Genomic DNA, 21,021 nt, shown 5'->3' with positions numbered 1-21,021 from the left:
TGAAAAGGACCAGGGGTACTGATAGATGGCAAGTTGAACACGATCCAGCAATACAACCTTGCAGCCCAGAAAACCAACAGTATCCTGTGCTGCATCAAAAGAATCATGGTCAGCAGGTTGGTGGAGGTGATCCTGCCCCTCTGCTCTGTGCTGGTGAGGCCTCACCTGGAGCACTGTGTCCCAGTGTGGAGCCCTCAGTACAGGAGAGATGTGAACCGCTTGGATCAAACCCTTTGGAGGGACACAAAAAGGATCCCAAGGAAGGAACACCTCTCATACGAGGAGAGGCTGAGAGCTGGGGCTGTGCAGCACGGAGAAGAGAGGGCGGCAGGAGACTAAGAGCAGCCTGTGAGTATTGAAAAGGGGGCGATAAGGAAGAAGGGGACAGGCTAAACCAGATCTGCTGTGACAGGACAAGGGAAAGTGGTTTCAAAATAAAGGAAGGAAGATTTAGATTGAATATAAGGAAGAAGTTTTTCACAGGGAGGGTGGTGAGGCTCTGGAACAGGTTACCAGAGATGTGGTGGAAGCCCCATCCTTGGAGGCATTCCAGGACAGGCTGGACAGGGCTCTGAGCACCTGATTGGTGTGGATGTCCCTGTTCATTGCAGACGAGTTGGGCTAGATGACCTTAAAGGTTCCTTTTTGCAGAAACCTATGATTCTATGCAAATATATTGCACACATGGGAGAAAACACAAATGAGTCCTGATGATACGGCAGGAGGCTCTTGAGCTCTTTCCAACCACAGAAGCAAGCAGTCATTGTCTGTGAGCATGGGACAGCACTTGCAGGTTGGTTTGGGAGCTTCCTTCCGCTTTGCACTGGGGTGTGTAAGAGAAGACTGAAGAGAAATGCACCCATCCATCAGACTTTAAGCTGCTAGGTATCACCGAATGGTTCACAGTTAGCATGCAAGACACTGCCCCAGCTATCTATTTCTCAGTAGCACTTTATGCCCTTATATCACACAGTTGAGAAATCATTATCAAATCAGGATATCATTTTTTTAAAACTCCGACACAAAACCTGTCTCATTCAAAGGAACCTTGTTCAGGGCCGTCCAGCTGCTGAAACACATCATGCAGCACAACAACACTGTGTTCTAAGACCTTCCAAACAAAGAAGAATCTGAAAGCTAGCACTCAAACAGACCTCACGTAGCTGTTACAGATAATTGTACGACAAGGAGAGCAAAAACAGCAGGAGTACATTGACAGTTTTACCATAATTTGTTAGAAATGGAATTTGGACAGGGCTAAAGTGGTTTTAACCGATGTAAAACAAGCCTGTGTCTGCACCTAGAATGCTCAGCAAACACAATTCCTTCAACCTGGGCAACTGTGTGTGCAAACACCTCGCGTCCTCTCCGTGGTCAGACCTGTCTCCCCCTGGTCCACCACAACAGGCAACAGAAGCAAGTCCTTACCTGACTGATCAGATGCATTCAGAGAGCAGCAGACAGCACCTTTTGATGCTTCACTACAGTACGCAGCTACCAGGAAGCAATTCCATGAGTATGTAGTGGCCGTATGACCAGAAAGCCATCATTTTTCCCCAACGTTCATCCCTGATAAATGCCCAAAACCCTGACTTCTGCTGTAGACATCTTTTTCAGGATGTTGCAAGTCAGCCTGATCAGTGCGTAGTTGAAGCAGCATTTTGACTGGACTTCCCTTCAACTCAGGGTCAGAGGGAAGCACCTAAATTTAAGATCTTTGTTTCCAACCTTAACCTGTAACATGGTACTGCAGCAATAAAGAAAAATCTGTTTTCTGCCAGTGCCATAAGATAATTACAATAAACACACTTCAAGTACAAATATCTTTCAGGAGATTCTCAGCCGACATTAAACATGGGAAAACTACATACTTAAATTTCCTGGGCATCTGACAGAAGAAAGACATTGATTTGTTTCAGAAGTGCAAGTGTTTTGACTATTCTTTCCATCTCCAAAGTCACAGTCATCTTTATTTAGATGACTGCTGCTACAGAATTAGGAACACACATAAACAAAAAAGCAGCTGAGCAAGCATCTCCATTTACATGCCATTCTCCTTCACTGAGGTTGATGAAGAAACAGAAATCAAAGACCATGGCTCTGAAACTGATTCCAAGCAGAAAGTTTTGCCTGATTTCTCAAGTTTCAGTGGCGTGCATCAGACAAGAGTCACTCATCACAACAGGAGAGCTGCAGTTCACAAAGAGCAAACCTCAGATCACCTGGGCAAATGCACAGAAATACAGACAGGAAAATACAGGAATCCAGCCGAATATGAAATGACAACACAATTTGGAACACGTCTTCTCCTAAAGCTTAGGAAAATATTAGTGGAATGCTGTATCTATCAGACAATTTTGCGTAGTATTGGGGTAGGTAGGAACACTGTACCTCTGGATTTTCTCAACTCTTTCCATCTGAAAAATCTGCTCAGAAAGCAAGAAGGGAGATAGATTTGGCTCCTTGTGCAGCACATCTGGATATTCTGCTGTCTGCTGTGGTTCTGCCTAAGTTGCTGCACGTCTGAGACCCCAGGCAGTCACTGGGCATGCAGAGGTTCTCCATGCACAGGGAGGAGGCATAGGAAATTCACAAAGCCTGAGCAGCAGAGGCTGTTGGCATGTTCACACACTGTGCTCATGCCAGTTGCACTTGAGCCTCTGCACACACATTGCACAAGGCATCCTCCTCAGTCTCTATCTGCAGTTCCACAGCTGGGAAACAGAAGCTCTGCTCAGGTGCTCTGTGCGCCAACGAGGCACGCAGCAAATAAAGTACCGTCCTTTGTAGGCAGAATCACAGAGTCACAGGATATCCCAGGTTAAAAGGGACCCGTGAGGATCATCAAGCAGAGCCCCTAGCTCCATGCAGCACCACTCAAAATCCAAGTGCAGTGCTTGAGAACACTGTCCACTGCTCCTTGAATTGCAGCATCTTGGGGCCCTGACCAATGCCCTGGGGAGCCCGCTCCATGCCCACCACCCTCTGGCAGGAGTAGAGAATTATGGAAAAGGTACTGACAGCCTCTTCAAGATCTGCTGCATCCTGATCACTAAGCCACGACCAATCTGTCAAGGTGCTTGTCTTGATTCTGGGGCATTCAAACAATAGATGTAGCCTGTGGGTATGAGCCCAGACTTCTGTAAACTCATTACAACCTGAGACCAATACACCAAAAATATAAAATAGAAAAGGAAAATGCAGCTACAAGTCTGCTGCAAATAAACTCGCAGCTTGTCTTATGTTTCTTTCCAATGCTGGCTGAATCTTTCAAATAATGGAATAGCTTTGTAAACAAACGCTAGGTGAGAACAAAGTGGTCAGGATTCAGTCAATCCAGTGTGCAGTAACCTCTGCCAATGAATAAACTGTGGTACAAACAGTACACAAAAAGGTGTGTTTCAGCACAAAAAGCTGAAATGGAAAAAAAAAAAAATCCAGTGTCAAGACACTCCATTTTCTGCCTCTCACTGATTCAGTGTTGTCTGCTTGCCAGGAAAAAAGAAAAAGAAAAAGAAAAAGAAAAAGAAAAAGAAAAAGAAAAAGAAAAAGAAAAAGAAAAAGAAAAAGAAAAAGAAAAAGAAAAAGAAAAAGAAAAAGAAAAAGAAAAAGAAAAAGAAAAAGAAAAAGAAAAAGAAAAAAAGAAAAAGAGTATCTACTATAATTTAAGATTTCATCAGTTTGAAAGGTCAGCTAAAAAAAACAATCCTGACTTGAAAATCTCAGTAACCTTGAAGTTGGACTAGATGGCCTTCAGAGGGCCCTTCCAACTCTAAGGGTTCTATGATTCTCTGATTCTATTCTATATTTCCTCTTTTCTGAATGGTGGCAAGTTCCTGTTAGTCAGAAGGACTCATCTCATTCACAATCTATTTCATTTTGTGTTAACACTTAGAGCAAACTGCCATCAAAACTGACAAATCCTGCTTTTCCACAAGAGTCTTTTCCTCAGAAAACGCAGTCCAGCAAAGGAATTCCAGCCAGCAGCAGCACTGACAGTGTCAGGGAATCTGATATCTCCTCCTCAACTGTATTTTAGTTAGACCTATATGAAGAGAGAACCTTTTAAAAACATTTCTCACACAATAGCTTCAGATGAGAGCAGCTGGAACTACAGCAGGTTTGTAAGGAGTTCTGAAATTTCAGGCTTTTCACTGACATTGCCTGGGGAAAATCCCAGCTCAGGTGAAGCTAGCGGCAAACCTGCAGGTCTTCACTGCAGACCTGGAGGAGAGCTCTCTTGAAAACTGGGGCTACATGAGGCTGAAAGTGACAAAAATGCATGCCCTGCACAGAAGACAGCTGCTAAGTTGCTCATTTGAGAAGGGAAGCTGTCTTGCGAAGAGCTTTTCTGCACAGAGCTGCAGCTGTGCTAAACCATCTATGGACAAGCATCACGGGGCAGAAGCAGCACATCTACTGAAACCCTGCTGAGCCGTGTGGGAACCAGGTGGGAAGCTTGGAGGAGCACAGGAAGCTGCAAAAGCACATTCCTCCCACCGCCCTTCGGAGCCAGTGGAATTGGCCCTACTGATTGATGGCCCATAGATCTCTTCACCACAACCACGTGGAGTCAGATCCTTCCGCTCCAGAAATATCACCCTGTCTCAGCAACAATCATACTGATGTGCCAACTTCAGGAAATAATGGTGCAGTGTTTCAAATGGCTTTTTGCACATAGTGGTAGAACAAGGATTAATGGCTTTAAACTAAAAGAAAGTAGATTTAGATTTAGGAATAAATTCCTCATAGTGAGGATGGTGAAGCACTGGAGCAGATTGGCAGAAAAGCTACAAATGCCCGATCCCTGGAAGCGTTGGATGGCCAATGACCAGGTTGGAGCAAGTGGTGGGAGGTGTCCTTGCACCTGTAAGGACCCATCTGAACTACTGTGTCCAAACCTGGGGCCTGCAGCACAAAAAAGATGCGAAGCTGTTGGAGAGGATCCAGGCCACAGTGATTATCAGAGGTCCATAGAACCTCACTTGTGAAGAAAAGTTGAAGGAGTTTGGCTTGTTCAGCCTGGAGAAGAGAAGGCTCCAAGGAGAACACTTTCAGTACTTGAAGTGAACTTGCAAGCAGGAGGGGACTGGACTTTTTTACAGTCTGACAGCAACACGGCAAGGGAGAATGCTTTAAGCTTAAAGAGGAGAGCTTAGGTTAGAAGTTAGGAAGAAACTTTTTATTCAGAGAGTGGTGAGACACTGGAACATGTTGCCCAGAGAGGTTGTGGATGCCCCATCCATAAGGCCATATGGATGCCCCGAGCAGCCTGATCTGGTGGGTGGCAATCCTGCTCGAAGAATGGGAGCTGGAACTAGATGATCTTTAAGGTGCCCTCCAACCTAAGGCTTTCTACGATTCGCTCTTCCACAAACACTGCTCCTCTAGTGGCACAGGAGTTATGCCAGAGGGATGGCATAACTGCGTAACCACTGAATAAACTTTTTTTTTTAATTCTCATACTTTAATTAAAAAGAAAAAAAAAAAAAGAGAGAGCGAAAAAAAAAAGACAATCAACTCACATAAACTCCTCAAAGATATAGACTGGATTGGATGTAACACAGATGAAACCAGCACTGCAACGTAAATAGTAAAATTGGAGCAAACACTATTTAAAAGGACTGTTTCAGTGTATGCATGGTAAGGGAAAAGCACTTCTGCTGGGAAGACAACAACCTGACAGTGCAAACAGCTCACCACGCTTGCGATCCCTAAATGCAAAAGGACAATCTGAATCAGCAGCAGAAATTTGAATCGGTACTTGCTGACCCAGCAGAACCTGACTCTCCTCAAAGGCTTCATCTCATTATAGTCACTGGAATTATCTCCAGGAATAAAGACGACTCAAGTGAGTAAACATAGCTGAAGTGGTCCTAGAAAATGTTTAAGTAAACTCCAGCATCTCCCTGGGTAGGAGTTTCTTTCTCTTTAACCTCTTTGCAGACTTGAATAAATACCCCTGCTTCACTTGACTGCCTTGAATCCACAGTTTGATTTTTAATCTGTGTATGTACTTCACAACACTTCTTTCTGGATGTTATGAAGCCCATAGCCATGTCTGTATATGCAAACGTCCATGTTCTGGGTAGACATCACAGCTATAAAGAAATGCACATAACACCTTTTGAGTCTCATTCTCCACACACGTCAGTCCCTCCTCTGACTTCCCCAGACTGACTTTCTGCTAGGCTGTACAGCATTACAGTGTTCAAGTTTATATTGGCAGGTGATTTTTTCCTCTCCATAACCTTCATTTTTTCCCTGCAGTCATTCTGGATCTGTTTCTTTCCCCTGCAGATTTAGATCCTCAAAAGCTTCAGTTATTTGTAAATTTGCCATGCCCCAACAAAGAGCTAAGAGGATAACATCAATCCCCACCACATTCTGTCGCGTTCAGTTCCTTATTGGGGTGAGAGAAGTCACAGGGATTTCTGTCAATATGGGACCCAGCCAGCAGTTAATTTCTGCACTGAGCTGCATCACTCATGGGCTGCCAGACTCAAGTGCCAAAATCTATTCAGGAAGCTCCAAGGGTGTAGTCTGGAGTAAGACAAGATCCCAATAGTCTGTCCAGGAAAGGAAGCTGTTCAATGGTTTCGTGCCACAGTATTTAACCAGAGGTGCCCCATGACCAGCAGTACTCAACACTGACTGCCAGGAAGAGTGTCCCATGTGTGGCCAGAGGAATCCCACAACTCAGGCTTCAAAGAAAGGGGAACTAAGATCATCAGTTGCCTGGAAACCGATCGTTGTGGTTGTGAAGCCTTGGAAAGCTGTATCCTGACAGAGAGCCCCTGCGACTTTCCAGGCATCTCTTTGTCTTTCATCTCCCCTGTAGCCAGGTCCCATTCTCCAAAAAGTGACAGGCGATTCAGGGAAAAGAGGCAGGCTACCGTGCTACATCAGATCTGCTTCCCACTGCAGCTCTCTGCCACTTCTCCCTCTGCTGTCAGCTCCTACTTTTTGTTGGCCTTCCTCTGCGTTAAGCTCTCCTGGAAGCTGATGTCACAGTGCTCTGTAAAGCAGCATTCTCACCTGTGCCTGTCTGTAATGCTTACAGTTTTTATTTATTCACAGTGGGAGGCCGAGGCTTGTTCTGGTGATGCAATTACTCCTAGAATTTACAAACCCTCAATGTGAGACTGGCTCATGGGCACCACGGGAAATGTGTCCTGCAGCTTCAGCAGGCTGCACAGATTGGTACTGCTTGGATGCCTAGAAATGAGCTTAACCTGGGGAATCCCTGTGTGAAAATGTGATGATCATAGCATGGAATGACTTTATCAGGCATTGGGTTGTGCAGACACACACACGCACAAGGTTTCTTTTCATTCTCATTAGCATCTCTGCTCCTCTTGTTGTCTTACCTTCTTCAACAGAAGGCTGTGACCCAACTACCTTTAAGCATACAAAGTCTATGGTTAGACTGTAGTTAAAGAAAAGTCATATTTCAAAGAACTGAGCTCAGCAAAAGAAGCATACACATCTACATTATTGTATCAGATGCTGAGAGCAGCACAAGGCTGTGCCTGCAGAAAATGGAAACAAAACAAACAACCTGTACAAACAAAGGTCTCCTGCCATGGTAGTTTCAATTCCCCATAAGCCTACATCACTGAGAAGACTCCACACCAGTGAATTTGAAAAACGGTCAGCAGAGCAGTTCTGCGCAGGTACTCAAATCTGCCAAACGTCTCCTGCAGCAAGAGGATGTGGGTGGGTAACAGACAGACACATCCTGTGCAGGAGTTTACTGACAGTTTCTTGCTAGATTCTCCTGCCTTGTTTCTGGCTGCATTTCCCCGTGTGGAGCCAGTTTGGCAAAGACTTTGCTGTAAGCCATTCAGTGCTACATGTAGTTCTTTCACCAGCTGCATCTGCCCAAGGAAAAACAGGCTGACTGTTCTAGCACAGCCTGTGAGCCTGTAACGAAACTCCCCTATCCTCTGTAATATATTATCTGCACACATGCTGAGCAGCAGAAGCAAGGTCCAAACCGTGCCAATCTCTGCAATAGCAGACACTAACCAGGAGGATGGCAACTTGCACAAAATCACACTGAGGCAGCACTAACCATAGCAGGATGGGGCCAGCCAGCGGCTGTGCCTGTGTGCAGGTGCTCTCTGGTTTAACAGTGTGGACTGACACAGCAAATGTCCTGAACTTACTGACTACTGCATGCAGACAGACTTCAGCCTGACTCGGCTGCTGCTGATGTTCACAGAGTGCCCCTGCTGCCTGTTGGTATCAGCAAATTCCATGGTTTTTTGTCAGATGCAAGAGCACAAGTATGTTTCCACATCAGCCAGGCTGCTGGGCTTGGACAGGGCTAGCCTGCTAAGAACATTTAAATGTCTACAGATGCAGAACTGTCTTCTTGGTAGAAGACTAATGTCCGGGCATGCAACCAACTATCAAAAGACGCAGTGTTTGCTCATGCCACGTAAAGAAATTATCTACGCACTGTATAAAGCAAGAAGAGTCATGAGAACAGAAATTCACCCAATTCTTCCAGCATCTCTTTACAAATTCACTGACAGTCACATCTCTCTACAAGGGTACAGGAAAGGAGCCTCCCTCTACTGGTCCCTGGGCCACTCCTGATGGCAACAGTCCTTGCTGGTAGACCTGATGTACAAAGAGCAGATGACAGACCGTGTTCACACTGAGCAGCTCAAGTCCTCATGGACTGGAAGTAAAAGGTTGTGCTGCATTATGGAACTTGATCTTGCTGCATGCAGGACCGTCAGCCCGTATGCTCCCCTTGCCCCAGGGGACTGATCCAGCTTACAGAGAAGCACTATGCACAGCATGCCCCCTGCTCAACACACAGCCCTCAGGGAAACAAGGGTCTTGAGCTTTGTCATGACTTTGGAGGAGTGACCCTGCAGAGAAACCATCAGCTCACAGGAACATCTCAGATGCTCCTGTCTGGTCTGGCATGTGCATCTGTTTCATGATCCCTCTCAGTGGCACAGCATGAACCTGCAGGGAAAGTCACTCTATTGAAATCAACTGCTTTTGTTGGCTCTATGTATCTGCAGAGCTCTGCAGTAAGCAGGATGGAAACCTGCAGTAACATCAGTTCCTTTTCTACCAGCAGCTACAAACACTTGATAGAACACACTGCTCATTCTGACACAGGGCCTCACTGCCTGCCTGCATGTCCATCCTTGGTTTCCTATAAAAACACCACTGATTGCCGGATGGCTCAATCTGCACCTTTCTGCTCCACCTGTTCTTCTTCCAAATTTAAGGGCCCACATGCATGTGAAGCATGTGAAACAGCTAAAAAAGGGGAATCTGAAAGCAAAACAGCAAGACTGCTTCCCAGCAGCATCTGCTACTTGAAGCTAAGGAGGTTGACAGTAACACTCTGCCCAGTTATAGAGCAGCCTGCTTTTTGTGTCAGTCTCCAGTAGCATGTCCTCAAACCACAAGTGAAAGCAACTGATCCCCTATGAAGGCGTATCTGCTCCAATTATTACAGCAGGGGAAAAAAATGACACCTTCTGTTATATAACCAATAGGCTGTTTGATTTGGTTTGCCCCTGTTGCTATCCAGCAAGCTCCCTGCTGTGTTAAAGACTGGTGGCGTTTGCTGAAAAAAATGTCAAGAGTGAGAGGAACAAACCTTGATGGCAAATCACAAAAAGCATTCAATGCCATTGGAAGAGCCAAGGGGTGAGTCCACCTCTCTTCACGTCCCAGCCCAGAGAAGTGCTGCACAATCTGTAGCTCTACTCATACATGAAACATGAATACCGACTTACAGCAGCAGGCAAGCACCTACAGCTACCAAGAAAGGAAGCAGTGCAAAAGAGATGATCAAAAAGAGATGATGTAAAAGGACTGCTACGGAAGTCGTCTCCCTCCGGCTCTCAGAAGTCAGGAGAAGGTAAAGTTAACTCTGCCCCCTTGTGCATCTGCTTCATGATACAGTCTGCAGCTTAGAGATGACGTACTCCTCTTCACCAGCGTTTGATCCACCTCTCTGCCACCTGCATTGTGGAGCCTTGGGACTCTTCTATGAACATCTCATGCCTGGCTGTGCAGACAGCTCTTGCTCAGCAGGATGAGGAAGGGCCACAGACTCTCCCCAGGAATCTCTTCAAACAAAGAGGCTGAAGTAGCTGGTTAGGCACAAGGGCTTGTTCCTCACAATCCTCTCCACTTCTGCAGCTGTGAGCCTTTAAAAAAGGAGTTTAAGTGGTCTGCTGAAGACAGCAGTGCTGTCCAATTCGCAACCTCACAGATCATGACTCCTGCTGCCAAAACAACAGGAGTTGTTTTATAAATTATGTGATCTCTAATAATGAATTGCCAAAGACTGGGGAATTTTTCAAAGATGCCCCTGGTCTTTCCGTGGAAGCACTTCAAGTTTTTCTTCATTAGAGAGAGAATTTCTTCCTTCTTGATTGAATAAGAGAGTCTCTGTAATAGTACCTATCTAAGAACTGATGCTTCAGGACAGTGCTGTGACAGTCTCGGAACACAAAATGCTTCTCTCCTTCCATGGCTGATACAACACAAAATTTCTACCCTATCTGCTTTAGCGTAGATATTTATGTATGCACTTATAGCCTTGATTTGGGGGAAAAATCACGTGTGCAATGGTAGATCTAATTAAGACAGATATATTTATCAAGTACTTGAACTTTCACAGCTGTAGACTCACACACACGTGGCTGAAATCATCCCCACAAAGCTCTCCCAGTTTCAGCAAACCAAGCATGACTCTGATCCAGCAGTGCATTTCCTCTGCAAACAGCCTCCTTCCTGCTGCCACAGCTCAGGCTCCTCACCAATCGTCTGCCCACTTTCTCCCCAAGTCAGGTTCGTGCTGCCACTGCTCCTTCCCACCCCACTCACCTCTCCCTGCACCCACACAGGAAGCCCCAGGGGCTGGGAGGTGGAGAGGCAGGAACAAGACACGCATGTGGTCCCCACCTCACATGGCTCATGAGCTGGGCTGAATGCAAAGCAGTGCCAGGGCCTTCACCAGCACGCCTGGGTGTTGGGAGGTTGGTCTCACATCCATCATGTTCCTACAAGGCCAACCAGTGACTCCCAGGCTCAGTGAATGCCATTGCTTTCTCCTGTGCTTGGCAATCCTTGGCAAACAACCTCTTCTCTCCTCCTTCACAACCCCTGGGGCCACTTCTGTGCCCTGTAGGGGCCTCTGCCTCTCCTCAGAGGCACAGATGGGACCTCTGCATGCACAAGGCCAGCAGGAGGCTCTCCAAAAGAGTTGGAGCAGGTTACACAGGTGCCCAAAGGCAAGAAGCAGGAGCTCAATCTTCTGTAGAGCAGGATGGTGGCACAGCAGAACAGCATGCATGGCCTCCCTGCGAGCAGCACTGTCCCCAGCCAGCAACCAACATCTCCCATGCCTTCACACACGTCACTCTACTGACGATTTTCTGTCTCTTTGTGTTTAGGGACACTTCCCTGGTTTTTATTTTATTCACTTTATTTATTTATTTATTTATTTATTTATTTATTTATTTCAATTTCAGGTGTTTTCAGAACCCACATGAGGAGAATTCCCCTCCCTTTCACTGCTGGCAGGGAGATGCCACGTCAGCTGGGAGGAGGCGATCAAAAGCAGTGACACATCCTCTGCCCCCCTTTCTACAGCAGTGCTGTTCTGCAGGAGGCTGCACAAGGACCCCGGGCTGGGCTGCTGCCCCCAAACCAGGCATAGTCCATCACTGGCAGCCCTGCCTCGGCCCTGCCAGCCCCACATGTCCAGCACACCTGAGGGAGCCCACCTCACCAGCTCAGTGCCCCAGGAGAAAACAGCTGCCATTACCTTCATCGCGCTTGCGCTTGTTGCTCTCGGTGCCAGGAGAGGCGATGCCCAGGATCCCACTGATGGAGTAGGACGAGCCAGCAGAGTCAGTGCTGACAGAGGACACCTGGGTCACGGAGCCTGTGGAGGCTGCAAGGCAAGGACAAGAGGTCAGAGCACAGGATGGCACCAGCACCAGCCTGAAAGGAAAACTACGTGTCACCAGAATGGGAGGCCGGCGAAGGCTTTGAGCGGCAGCAGCCACTCAGGCCCCTGGGCAGATGGGTCTGGGGGCACAGAGAGAGGACAGTGTGTGAGCAGTCTTTCCCAGCACTGTGGGCACACCAATGCTGCACTGAGCCTGCAGCCCAGCACACAGCAGCAAACCCCTGTGGGACACGGGGTGACGTGGGTGACAGGTGGCTGAGAGGCTCTGAGGCTCCCCGAAATAAAATATGAAGTAAATTCATTTTGCTCTGACTTTTTCTCCACGAGAAGCAGCCTCTAGGCTAACAAAGTGGAATGATGCTGCTCAGCCTCCTCAGAGATCATGTTGGCACTTCCAAGCCCATGCTGCCACACTGTTGGAGGATGTCTGTGTGAGCACAGAGCCTGCCTTGGCTAACAGAGGCCAGCGGGGGAATGCCCATTCTGCAGCACGGAGACACGGGGCAGCTGAGGCACGCACAGCACATGCCTGGCTGTGGCAGATCTCCCTGCAGAAAGCCAGGACGCTCCTCTGGATACGGCCCCTCTGGCACTGGCTCCTGGCTGAGCATTGCTGCTCTCCCCCTGAATTGAAGTTTTGGGCAGTTTTGCTACCCATTGGCTCGAGAGTGCAAAGTGCACAAAGAATTATGGAAGGGATGGGTGATAGATGAAAAAAAACACATTCAGAACTACTTACTGACTAATGATGCAGAAAACGTTATGAATAAGTATCCCTTTCTTGATTTATTACTTTAATTATCTGACATTCTATAGACCCCCATTAGTGGGGGGGGTTGGTTTAGATTTCAATTTTCTGTCTCACAGTGAAAGCTATTTATCATAATAATCACTAAAATTCAAAACCTTTTAGCAGTATTTATAAAATTCCTTTACTATGTTCAGTCCTTGGAGAATGACAAAGAAGGTGCATTAGCACGTGTGCTGAAGTGTTTTATGCAGAATTATCTGTCCATAAGAATGATTAAAAGTTCTTTAGAATATTTGTAATCCATTATGCTTTTTCTTTTTTTTTTTTTAATTTTTTTAATATAGAAAAGTTTTTCTCACCTATGCTGTGACTGGAGGCTGGGACTTGCTGATTGGGTGGCTGCTGCACCTTGGTCCGTATGATCCTGTTTGTAGTTGAAAAGAAGTAACTTCTTAGTATTAACCATCAATTACAGGGGACATCATACACTGTTTTGTCACTCAGGGATATCCACAGCAACACAAAAAAATTACTCCTGTGCACTGCGTGCAGACCCAGGGCCATATCTGTGCTTCCAGCCCATGCCATTAGGAACACTTGGATAACTGACTCCTGCACGCTCCCTGAGATCCTGCAGTTTGGTGCTTCAGTCCTTGTGAGGTCACAGTCCTTAATGCCTAAGAAAGAAACGTTTTTAGCCGCTTGGGCACCCAGAGGCCTAACGTCTCCTCTCCAGGGAGCTGGACACCCCACCAGACTGCAGCCTGGGCTGCCTGAACACCTTTGTAAATCTGTTCCTAAGCCACCCTGGGTACTGTGCCCACACATCTAAAGAACCCGGTACCACTGAAAAGATTATGCTTAACCAAATTAATACTAAAAACAAAAAAGTGCTGGATTAAATGCTAATCTTAAAAGCTGGATAACCACATTGCCATTGCTGGGGACAGCCTCTGCTCTGAGCTATAATGATGTAAATCAGGAACCGTTCAAAGAAGCAGAAACAACAAAAGGCATGTGTTGTGCTGCAGGACAAAGGGGAGTTGCTAAGAAGTGCTCTATCAAATGCTCACCTGCCGACACGCTGCTAGAAAAGAAAAGACGTGGTCTGAAGCCGCTCCAGGGATTACACAGCTCGTCTGTGGAATCAAAATGTGCTTGAGAGAGGCACACTCCTCAGACACATCACACGTCTCTGTTCTGTGCACCGTTTACGCAGCAGTAATGCTGTGGTAAGCATTTCTCTGTGTTTACCTAGCAAACTCCTTTACCATTTCTGCCTGCCTTGAATTTGGAAGAGGGGAGAATGCAAGGGGAGCTGCGAGAGGTCTGTCAGGGTGACGCTCAAAAGCAAGTTACCACCGGGCAGCCAAGACCAGAGCAAAGCACTCTGCAGTTGGGCATCCCCAGACTTAGCAATGGATCTCTTGCTTCTTCCTGCCCTTTGTGGGACAAAGCAACCACTTGCATGTGGGAGCTACAGGCAGTTCGGCAACTAAGAGAGGGGGCATGGACAATGAAGATGTCCACGGTTCTTGTATGAGCAAGACTAGAGCACCCTGCCCTAGCCTTCCTTCATGCTCCAGCAAAGGAAGGGTGTCTGAGGCCTTCTGACACAAAGAACTGTTCATCTCTGGAGAGACCAGGGACTGGAGCATGTCAAAGCAGCTGGGCAGCTTATTTGAGCAAAGCTAATCACAATGATTAATTAAGCCTTAGTCGTATGGAGTTGCTCCTGCTGCAGAGGATTGGCCTACTATTAATATTAATTAATGTTACTAATTAATAACAGTAGTTATTATTCACTCATATAAGATGGCAGCAACTCAAATTCATCTGCTGAAATGTACCCTCCATAGCAGGGATGTGCTACCCGTGATGCATCACAATGGCTTTGCAGTGCACCACTCTGTCCCCTCAGTCTCCCAGCAGCGACAGCACCTCTCCTGAAGACACCAGCATAGCCCTGGGCATCACCTTCCTCCACACAGCAGAAGCAGAACTGGTGGAACACCACTGCAGGTCTGTCCTGCCCTGTACTGCATAGGCTGTTCAGGAGTCTCAGGGCTGGGTCAACTGGCCTCCACCAAGATGGCAAACATCCTGAGTGGCTCCTGGTGAGGATTCACTTCATCAGCCAGAAGGCAACATTGGCTTCTTCACCATAGGGCTGAAGAAGGCATTGTGCCTTCAAAGTAGGAGTTCCTGCCCTCAGTGTGCAACAGCGCTATCCATGAAGCCTTGATGTGTGTAAGGACAGACCCCACCAAATGTGCCACAGAAATAAAAGGAGTTGCCATTAAAGCCGAGTGTTTAGACATAATTTCCATGACCTTGTCACAACGGTTCAGTTTGGGTTTTCAAGATATTCTCCGGGACTGGCAAAAGCAATTCTAAACAGACTGACTCTCAAAGACCATGTGCATTTCACACGGGGCTTCACGTCTTTAAAAAAAAGGAAGGTTCTTAAGCAGAGTTGCAAGCAGATGAGAAAGAATGAGATTTCCACCCAAATAACTTGGCAATAGGTAATTAAACATCATCTCTGATGCAGTGCCAATGAGTGTGTGGACATTGCCAATGTAGAAACATTTGAGGATACAGCAGGAGGCAGACAGTGGAAAATGGATCAAAATACAACTGGAACGTATGTAGTCCCACTGCATTCCCAAGCTACTACTGCTTTTTTTGGTGGGCTTTTGGACAAAGCTTGAGGAATCGCTACATAGACAAAGTGCTACTCACAGCAGCAGCCATGCTTCTGACACAACAGGACTTGAGCTGACTTTTATGAAAGCAAAGATCCACAGAACTACAGAACTGCCGAATATGCTGTGTTTTAAGGGACCCACAAAGATCACCAAGTTTACCCTTTGTTATCTGCAAACGGCCAGAATGGGATTTTCCTTCACTTTTCATGGTGTCCATACCATGCCTCAAATTGTTTTTTGGACTGAAAATGCCGTGTCCCTGGGGGTCCTGGTGGATGACAGGCTGGCAGTGAGCTAGCAGTGTGCTCTGGTGGCCAAGAAGGCAATGGGTTCCTGGGGTGCATTAAAAGGAGCATGGCCAGCGGGGCAAGGGAGGTGATCCTCCCCCTTTGCTCTGCTCTGGTCAGGCCTCACCTGGAGTATTTTGTCCAGTTCTGGACTCCCTGGTACAAAACAGATAGGGATCTCCTGGAGACAGTCCAACAGAAGGCCATGAGGATGCTAAAGGGCCTGGAGCATCTCCCCTGTGAGGAAAGGCTGGGTGACCTGGTTCTGTTCAGCCTCGAGGAAAGAAGACTGAGAAGGGATCTGATTAATGTTTATGAACATCTGAGGTGTGGGAGTCCGAAGGACACAGCCAGCCTCTTGTCAGCGGTCAGTGGGGACAGGAGAAGGGGAAATGGCTGTAAAGTGGAGCACAGGAAGTTCTGCACGTGTATGAGAAGGAATTTCTTCACGGCGAGGATGGCAGAGCTCTGGAACAGGCTGCCCAGGGAGGCTGCAGCTTCTCCTTATCTGGAGATATTCCAGAACCGCCTGGACGCCCACCTGCAGCCTGCTGTAGGAGCCCGTTTTGCAGGGGGTTGGACTCAGTGATCTCTGGGGGTCCTTCCAGCCCCTGCAATTCTATGATTCTGTGATTCTGTATCTGTAACATTACTGAATGATGTTTTGGAGCCTAAGTTAGACAAGAACTTCCAGTCAGTAGCAAAGGCTGAGCCAACTGACCCATTTTTGCCCTTAACCATATTGATGGATAGCTCAGTTCAGTAAGACAGAAACAATACTCTGCACTGCTGCTGGGGAAGCCACTCCTGCTGCTCAAGCAGGAACTCCATGAATGCAAATCAGATCAGGATAGTCAATGAAAGAACACTGCATCAGTCTACTTCATGTCCATGGACACAGGTGGGACTTTACAGATATCTGTACGGACTCATAGAATTTGCACAAAATCGTGCAAGTGAGAAATATCTCCGAAGAGCAGTGAAGCCAAAACCTGGTAGGAAGCATACTCCCAAGAGAAAATAAAAGGGTTCTGTTTGCTGGTGTGCAGGAGGGTGATGAAGTGCTCTCCTTCCAAGTGTTAATCCCTTATTGTCAGACCAGGAAGACTGGAGACAAAACAGAGTATTTCTCTGTGCTTTTTCAGTGACAGCCTTAGACAATCCTTGACTGGGATGGAAGCAGATCAGCATAGCTTCAGAACTGCAAGCCTCACCATGCCAGGAGAGATCTCACACACATAGGAACAAGGCTTCAAATGAGATTTTCCTGCAATGACACACAGGAATTCAAGGCGACTCAAGCAATTCCATTCAGCACGCGGACGCTACTAAACCACGTTTCCCTGTTATATTCGTGCTGACAGTACCAGGCAGCAGCCAGCATGATTCTGAGCCAGGTTCAGCAATACTCAGTAGGTGACAGGAAGACCTTGAGAGCCGTGCTTTGGGTCCACTTCTCCAGCAACATGGGGCCAGTCTTCCTCCAGGTGACCACCAGCACCCAACGCACCTGGGTTCTCTGAGCAGAGGCATTTCCCACTGAGTGGGATCCACCAAACACAAATCTTTACCAGCAAGAACTGCAAGTCACAAACAGGAGAATGGAAAGGGCAGAAAGGAAGCAAAGGCCAATGGCACAACCTGGCTGCTGCTGGGGAACGCTGATGGTTGTGATGCTTTCACCAGCAGAGTGGCCCCACGGCTGCTCCACAACCCTAAACGTGGCATTTAAATGCACACAGACTGCATTTTGGATAGACAGCACAACACATCCTGGCTTCCGCTAGCGGATGAGGATCTGCTGACCGCATTTCCTAGGAAAGCCCCTTCCCGAGACTGCACAAATCCTCACCTGTTAATTGAACTGACGCTGGGCACGGTGTCGTTATCACACACTCGCTCCGCGAGGAGTCTATCCCTGATCTCCCAGGCAAACATGGTGGGATTTTGGCGTTTGTACTCTGCAATTTTTTCGACAACTTTGGGTGTGGCGACCTTTGGTTTTGATCCTCCAATCACTCCAGGCTTAATGCTCCCGGTTTCATAATACCTGGGACAACATCCAAAGCAAATCTTCAGTTATCGCAGGCAGACAGAAGGCACGCTTCGAGATTTGTAGAGAACATAATTTCAAGGTAACCAAACCCCAGCAAATCCTAAGATACATCTTCACTTTCACGTACACATTTTCTGCCTATGTAGTGCTTTATCACCTAATAGATTAACTTATAGTAATTGGAACTGGGCCGTAGCAGGGAACAGATATTTTCTCATAACAGAAAGACAAAAGAAACAACGCAAGATTAAAGGGCGTGCTGGTATCCAAAATTAACTGAAAATGTGTGTAATTAATCAGAGTTTCTGGCAATAACAGAAACAAATCTCACCGAAGAGCATTTTTTGCAGTAAATTCTTGTATCTAAGGAAATACTCTGTCACCAACATCTACAACTTGTTAGCATTTCATCGTGAAGCGAGGGCATGAGATCATCTTTTATTTGCACATTAGCAGCTAATATGCTGGCATGCCTTTTCCACATTTTGTGGCTTTAATATGCATGCTGTTGCTTTAATAGTTTATGTTTTTCATAACAGATATATTTTTAGTATGATTCTTCCAGTAGTTCAGATGAGAAATGTTAAGGAAAGGGGAGTTCTTGGCATTCCCAGCGGGCTCAGCTGGTTTGGGGGTTTGTTTTTCTGACCAGCTCTGCAATCCTTCCTCACAGATATGATTTCTACTCGTGCAAACAGTTCTGCTGATGTCATACAAGCAAAGCAGGTAGGATGGAGTCCTGACACTGACCAAAATATGCCAGATGGATGTTTTTTTGCATGCAACTCACAGGCACAACTGCTTTTAGCAGGACTGCAATAAAGCATGGTAGTTGAGCTCCTCAGCCCCACACATTTCTCTCTTGTAATAAGGAAAGCTTTGAAAATGCTGTTAAAAATGTTGTGTCTGATCCACTCAGGAGCAGGAGGGAGACGATGAGTGAAATCACGCTGAGCACCCAGGGAGCACAACACACACAGTGTTCTCAGGGTTGTGCACTTTTTGCTGTCCTGTGAATTTTGTTGATGAAACACAAATCTGCAGTCTCTGCAGCCATTGTCTGAGCTGCCCCTTCCAGCCAGCAACCACTGAGCTGTGCTCCCTTACAGTCTCAACTCACCCACTGATCGCTCTGTGCCCTTATTTCTCATAAGGAGCTCTGAAAAGACTCTCAGATAAGAACAGCACGTTTGTTTTTGTTTTTGTTTTTGTTTTAATCAGCCTATTTTCTCTGCAGTTACTTGACATAACCATTATATCCAAAATAATGATGATAATAATAATAAATTCTGAACTATTTCCAGCACAGCAGAACACAAACAGGCTGCACAGCCAAAGTCTGTCTGACTGTAACATACAACAGTGCTCATCAGATTTCTGCCAGGCTGCTGGCTCTGTCTTTCAGGGAGAGCTCTGTGTGCAGGTCCTGCACAGGGCTGGCACTGCAACGTTTGTGCATGTTTGCAAACATTCTGGGTGCAGATGCAGACTGTCTCAGCAGCCATTCAGGCAATATTAGTAATGGGCAGCTTCAAGTGTCAAAGACAGATCAACCCTTGAAGCATTCCTAAACCCAGCCCAGCAACATGCTTTAGTGCAACAGGGGTACAGTTAAGCTGCTCTCCCATTTAGTTTCCAGAGGACCATAAGATGGTACACTTGGACAACAAACCTCCCTAACCCTTGCATCCCTGGTTTCATCCCCTGTTCTGGTGGCATCTTTCTGCTAAGAAAGGACATGGAGAAAAGCTGTGCAGCGCACGATGGTGCAACAGAATGCTGTTTCCTCAGTCCATTTCCTCAGTACCAGCCATCACCGCAGATGGGACAACATGCCTTGGTGTTTTCCTGCCACACTGCCCTACTGCTCCCATGCACGATGTCCCACGGCTCAGCCCTGCTGCTGGGGACAGCCCAGGTGGCCATGATATTGGACATGAATATGGAGTGATCCAGACAGGGACAACACAGTGCCAAGCACCCAAACCACTACCTGCCAACCTGCCCCAGCTGCCTCGAGCTTCACAGCAACACACACATGCTCAGAGCAGGTTGCTCTCACACCCAGAGCCTGCTCTCACACTCAGCCTGTGGTCACCATGGGTGCCCAGTGCGCGGTGACACTTCTGTTGTTGCCTTCTGCCCACGCAGACAATCCAGCGAGGAGCAGCAGAAGGCAAAGGAGGGCTGCATGGAGCACCCATCCCAGTTCCACTCTGGGGCCAGGCTTGCTGCAGCAGCTGCATCCCATTCACAAAAGGCCCAGGGGCTCCAGGCTGAGGAGTCCCATCACGACGTGCCGAGGGGCAGTGTGCTTCACAGGGATCCTCAGTTTTCACACACACGCACACAGTTCCAATTACAGTGACATTTTGCCCACTGTAATTATTAGTTATGAAAATAATGAGGTATGAAATTACGATTTAGTTTTGACAACTTTAATGGCAAAGCTTTGGAGCTCCACTATCTGCTCTATGCTGCAGATGTGCCCAGTGATAAATTTGTTCCAACCTGCAGCACTAAAACCACCACATTCTGTGCCCATCAACACATCGCCCATTCTTCAGTACATCGGTCCTGATGGGGTTGTCTGGACACTCACAGCACCAAGCAAAGCCTCCCCACCACACCTGGAACAGAGGCCTCCAGAGCACAGGCACAGTGCTCCAGAGAGGCAGAGCCCATGGCGGGCTCATGGGAAGCCCAAGGGAAGCTCCATCTCTAAGGGTAAAGCTGGTGGTGTTTCTACAGCCACTCCAGCGTCAGCCCAGAGGGAGGCATGCAGCCAGCACCACAGTGCCTCTGTGTAGCTGAGGCGCAGGACTGAGAGTGGAAGCACAGTGTGGCAGCTTGCTCCTCCAGCAGCACTCCATGCAGGGCATGCAGATAGCACCCGGCAGCTATAAGCTGGCTGCAGATAACAGCACGCTGTGGGGACAAGAATGCTGCCATCTATGAAACCAGGGGCCCATGACTACACCAATCACGTTTGCTTCTGAGCACTTAAGTGACTGAGAGATCACAAACGCTGCTAATCTGAGCCGGATCCCATGCTACCAAAAAGTGCTTTGACAGCCTCTGCATCTATTTAATGGTCAGTGAGGGAAATTGGTCAAAAAGTGGGAAACAGCGGGAGGGCACACATACAAACAGTAAAATGTTAAACAACAAAGCTAACTGTTAAAGTTTAGTAAATATCTCAGAAAGCAACTGTTTGAAATTATCAAGCAAAATACATCATGAGAAAAAAA

At 47.1% G+C, this 21,021-nt stretch overlaps 1 protein-coding gene across 2 annotated transcripts in view; it reads right to left on the bottom strand.

Annotated features, from left to right (window-relative positions):
• PAX5 (paired box 5) overlaps positions 1–21,021 on the bottom strand; it is a 118,947-nt gene that overhangs the window by 91,179 nt on the left and 6,747 nt on the right. For both annotated transcript variants that reach the window (XM_048932240.1, XM_048932241.1), the window contains exons 3-5: positions 17,567–17,764; positions 13,076–13,140; positions 11,819–11,947 (exon numbers count right to left, since the gene is read on the bottom strand). In XM_048932240.1, coding sequence (XP_048788197.1) covers positions 11,819–11,947; positions 13,076–13,140; positions 17,567–17,764 — 392 coding nt within the window. The remainder of the gene's footprint in view (positions 1–11,818; positions 11,948–13,075; positions 13,141–17,566; positions 17,765–21,021) is intronic.

Source organism: Lagopus muta, chromosome Z (genome assembly GCF_023343835.1).
Source record: "Lagopus muta isolate bLagMut1 chromosome Z, bLagMut1 primary, whole genome shotgun sequence".
NCBI classification, from domain to species: Eukaryota; Metazoa; Chordata; class Aves; order Galliformes; family Phasianidae; genus Lagopus; species Lagopus muta.
Note: the sequence above shows the minus strand (reverse complement) of the source record. Positions and strands in the feature narration are given on the sequence as shown.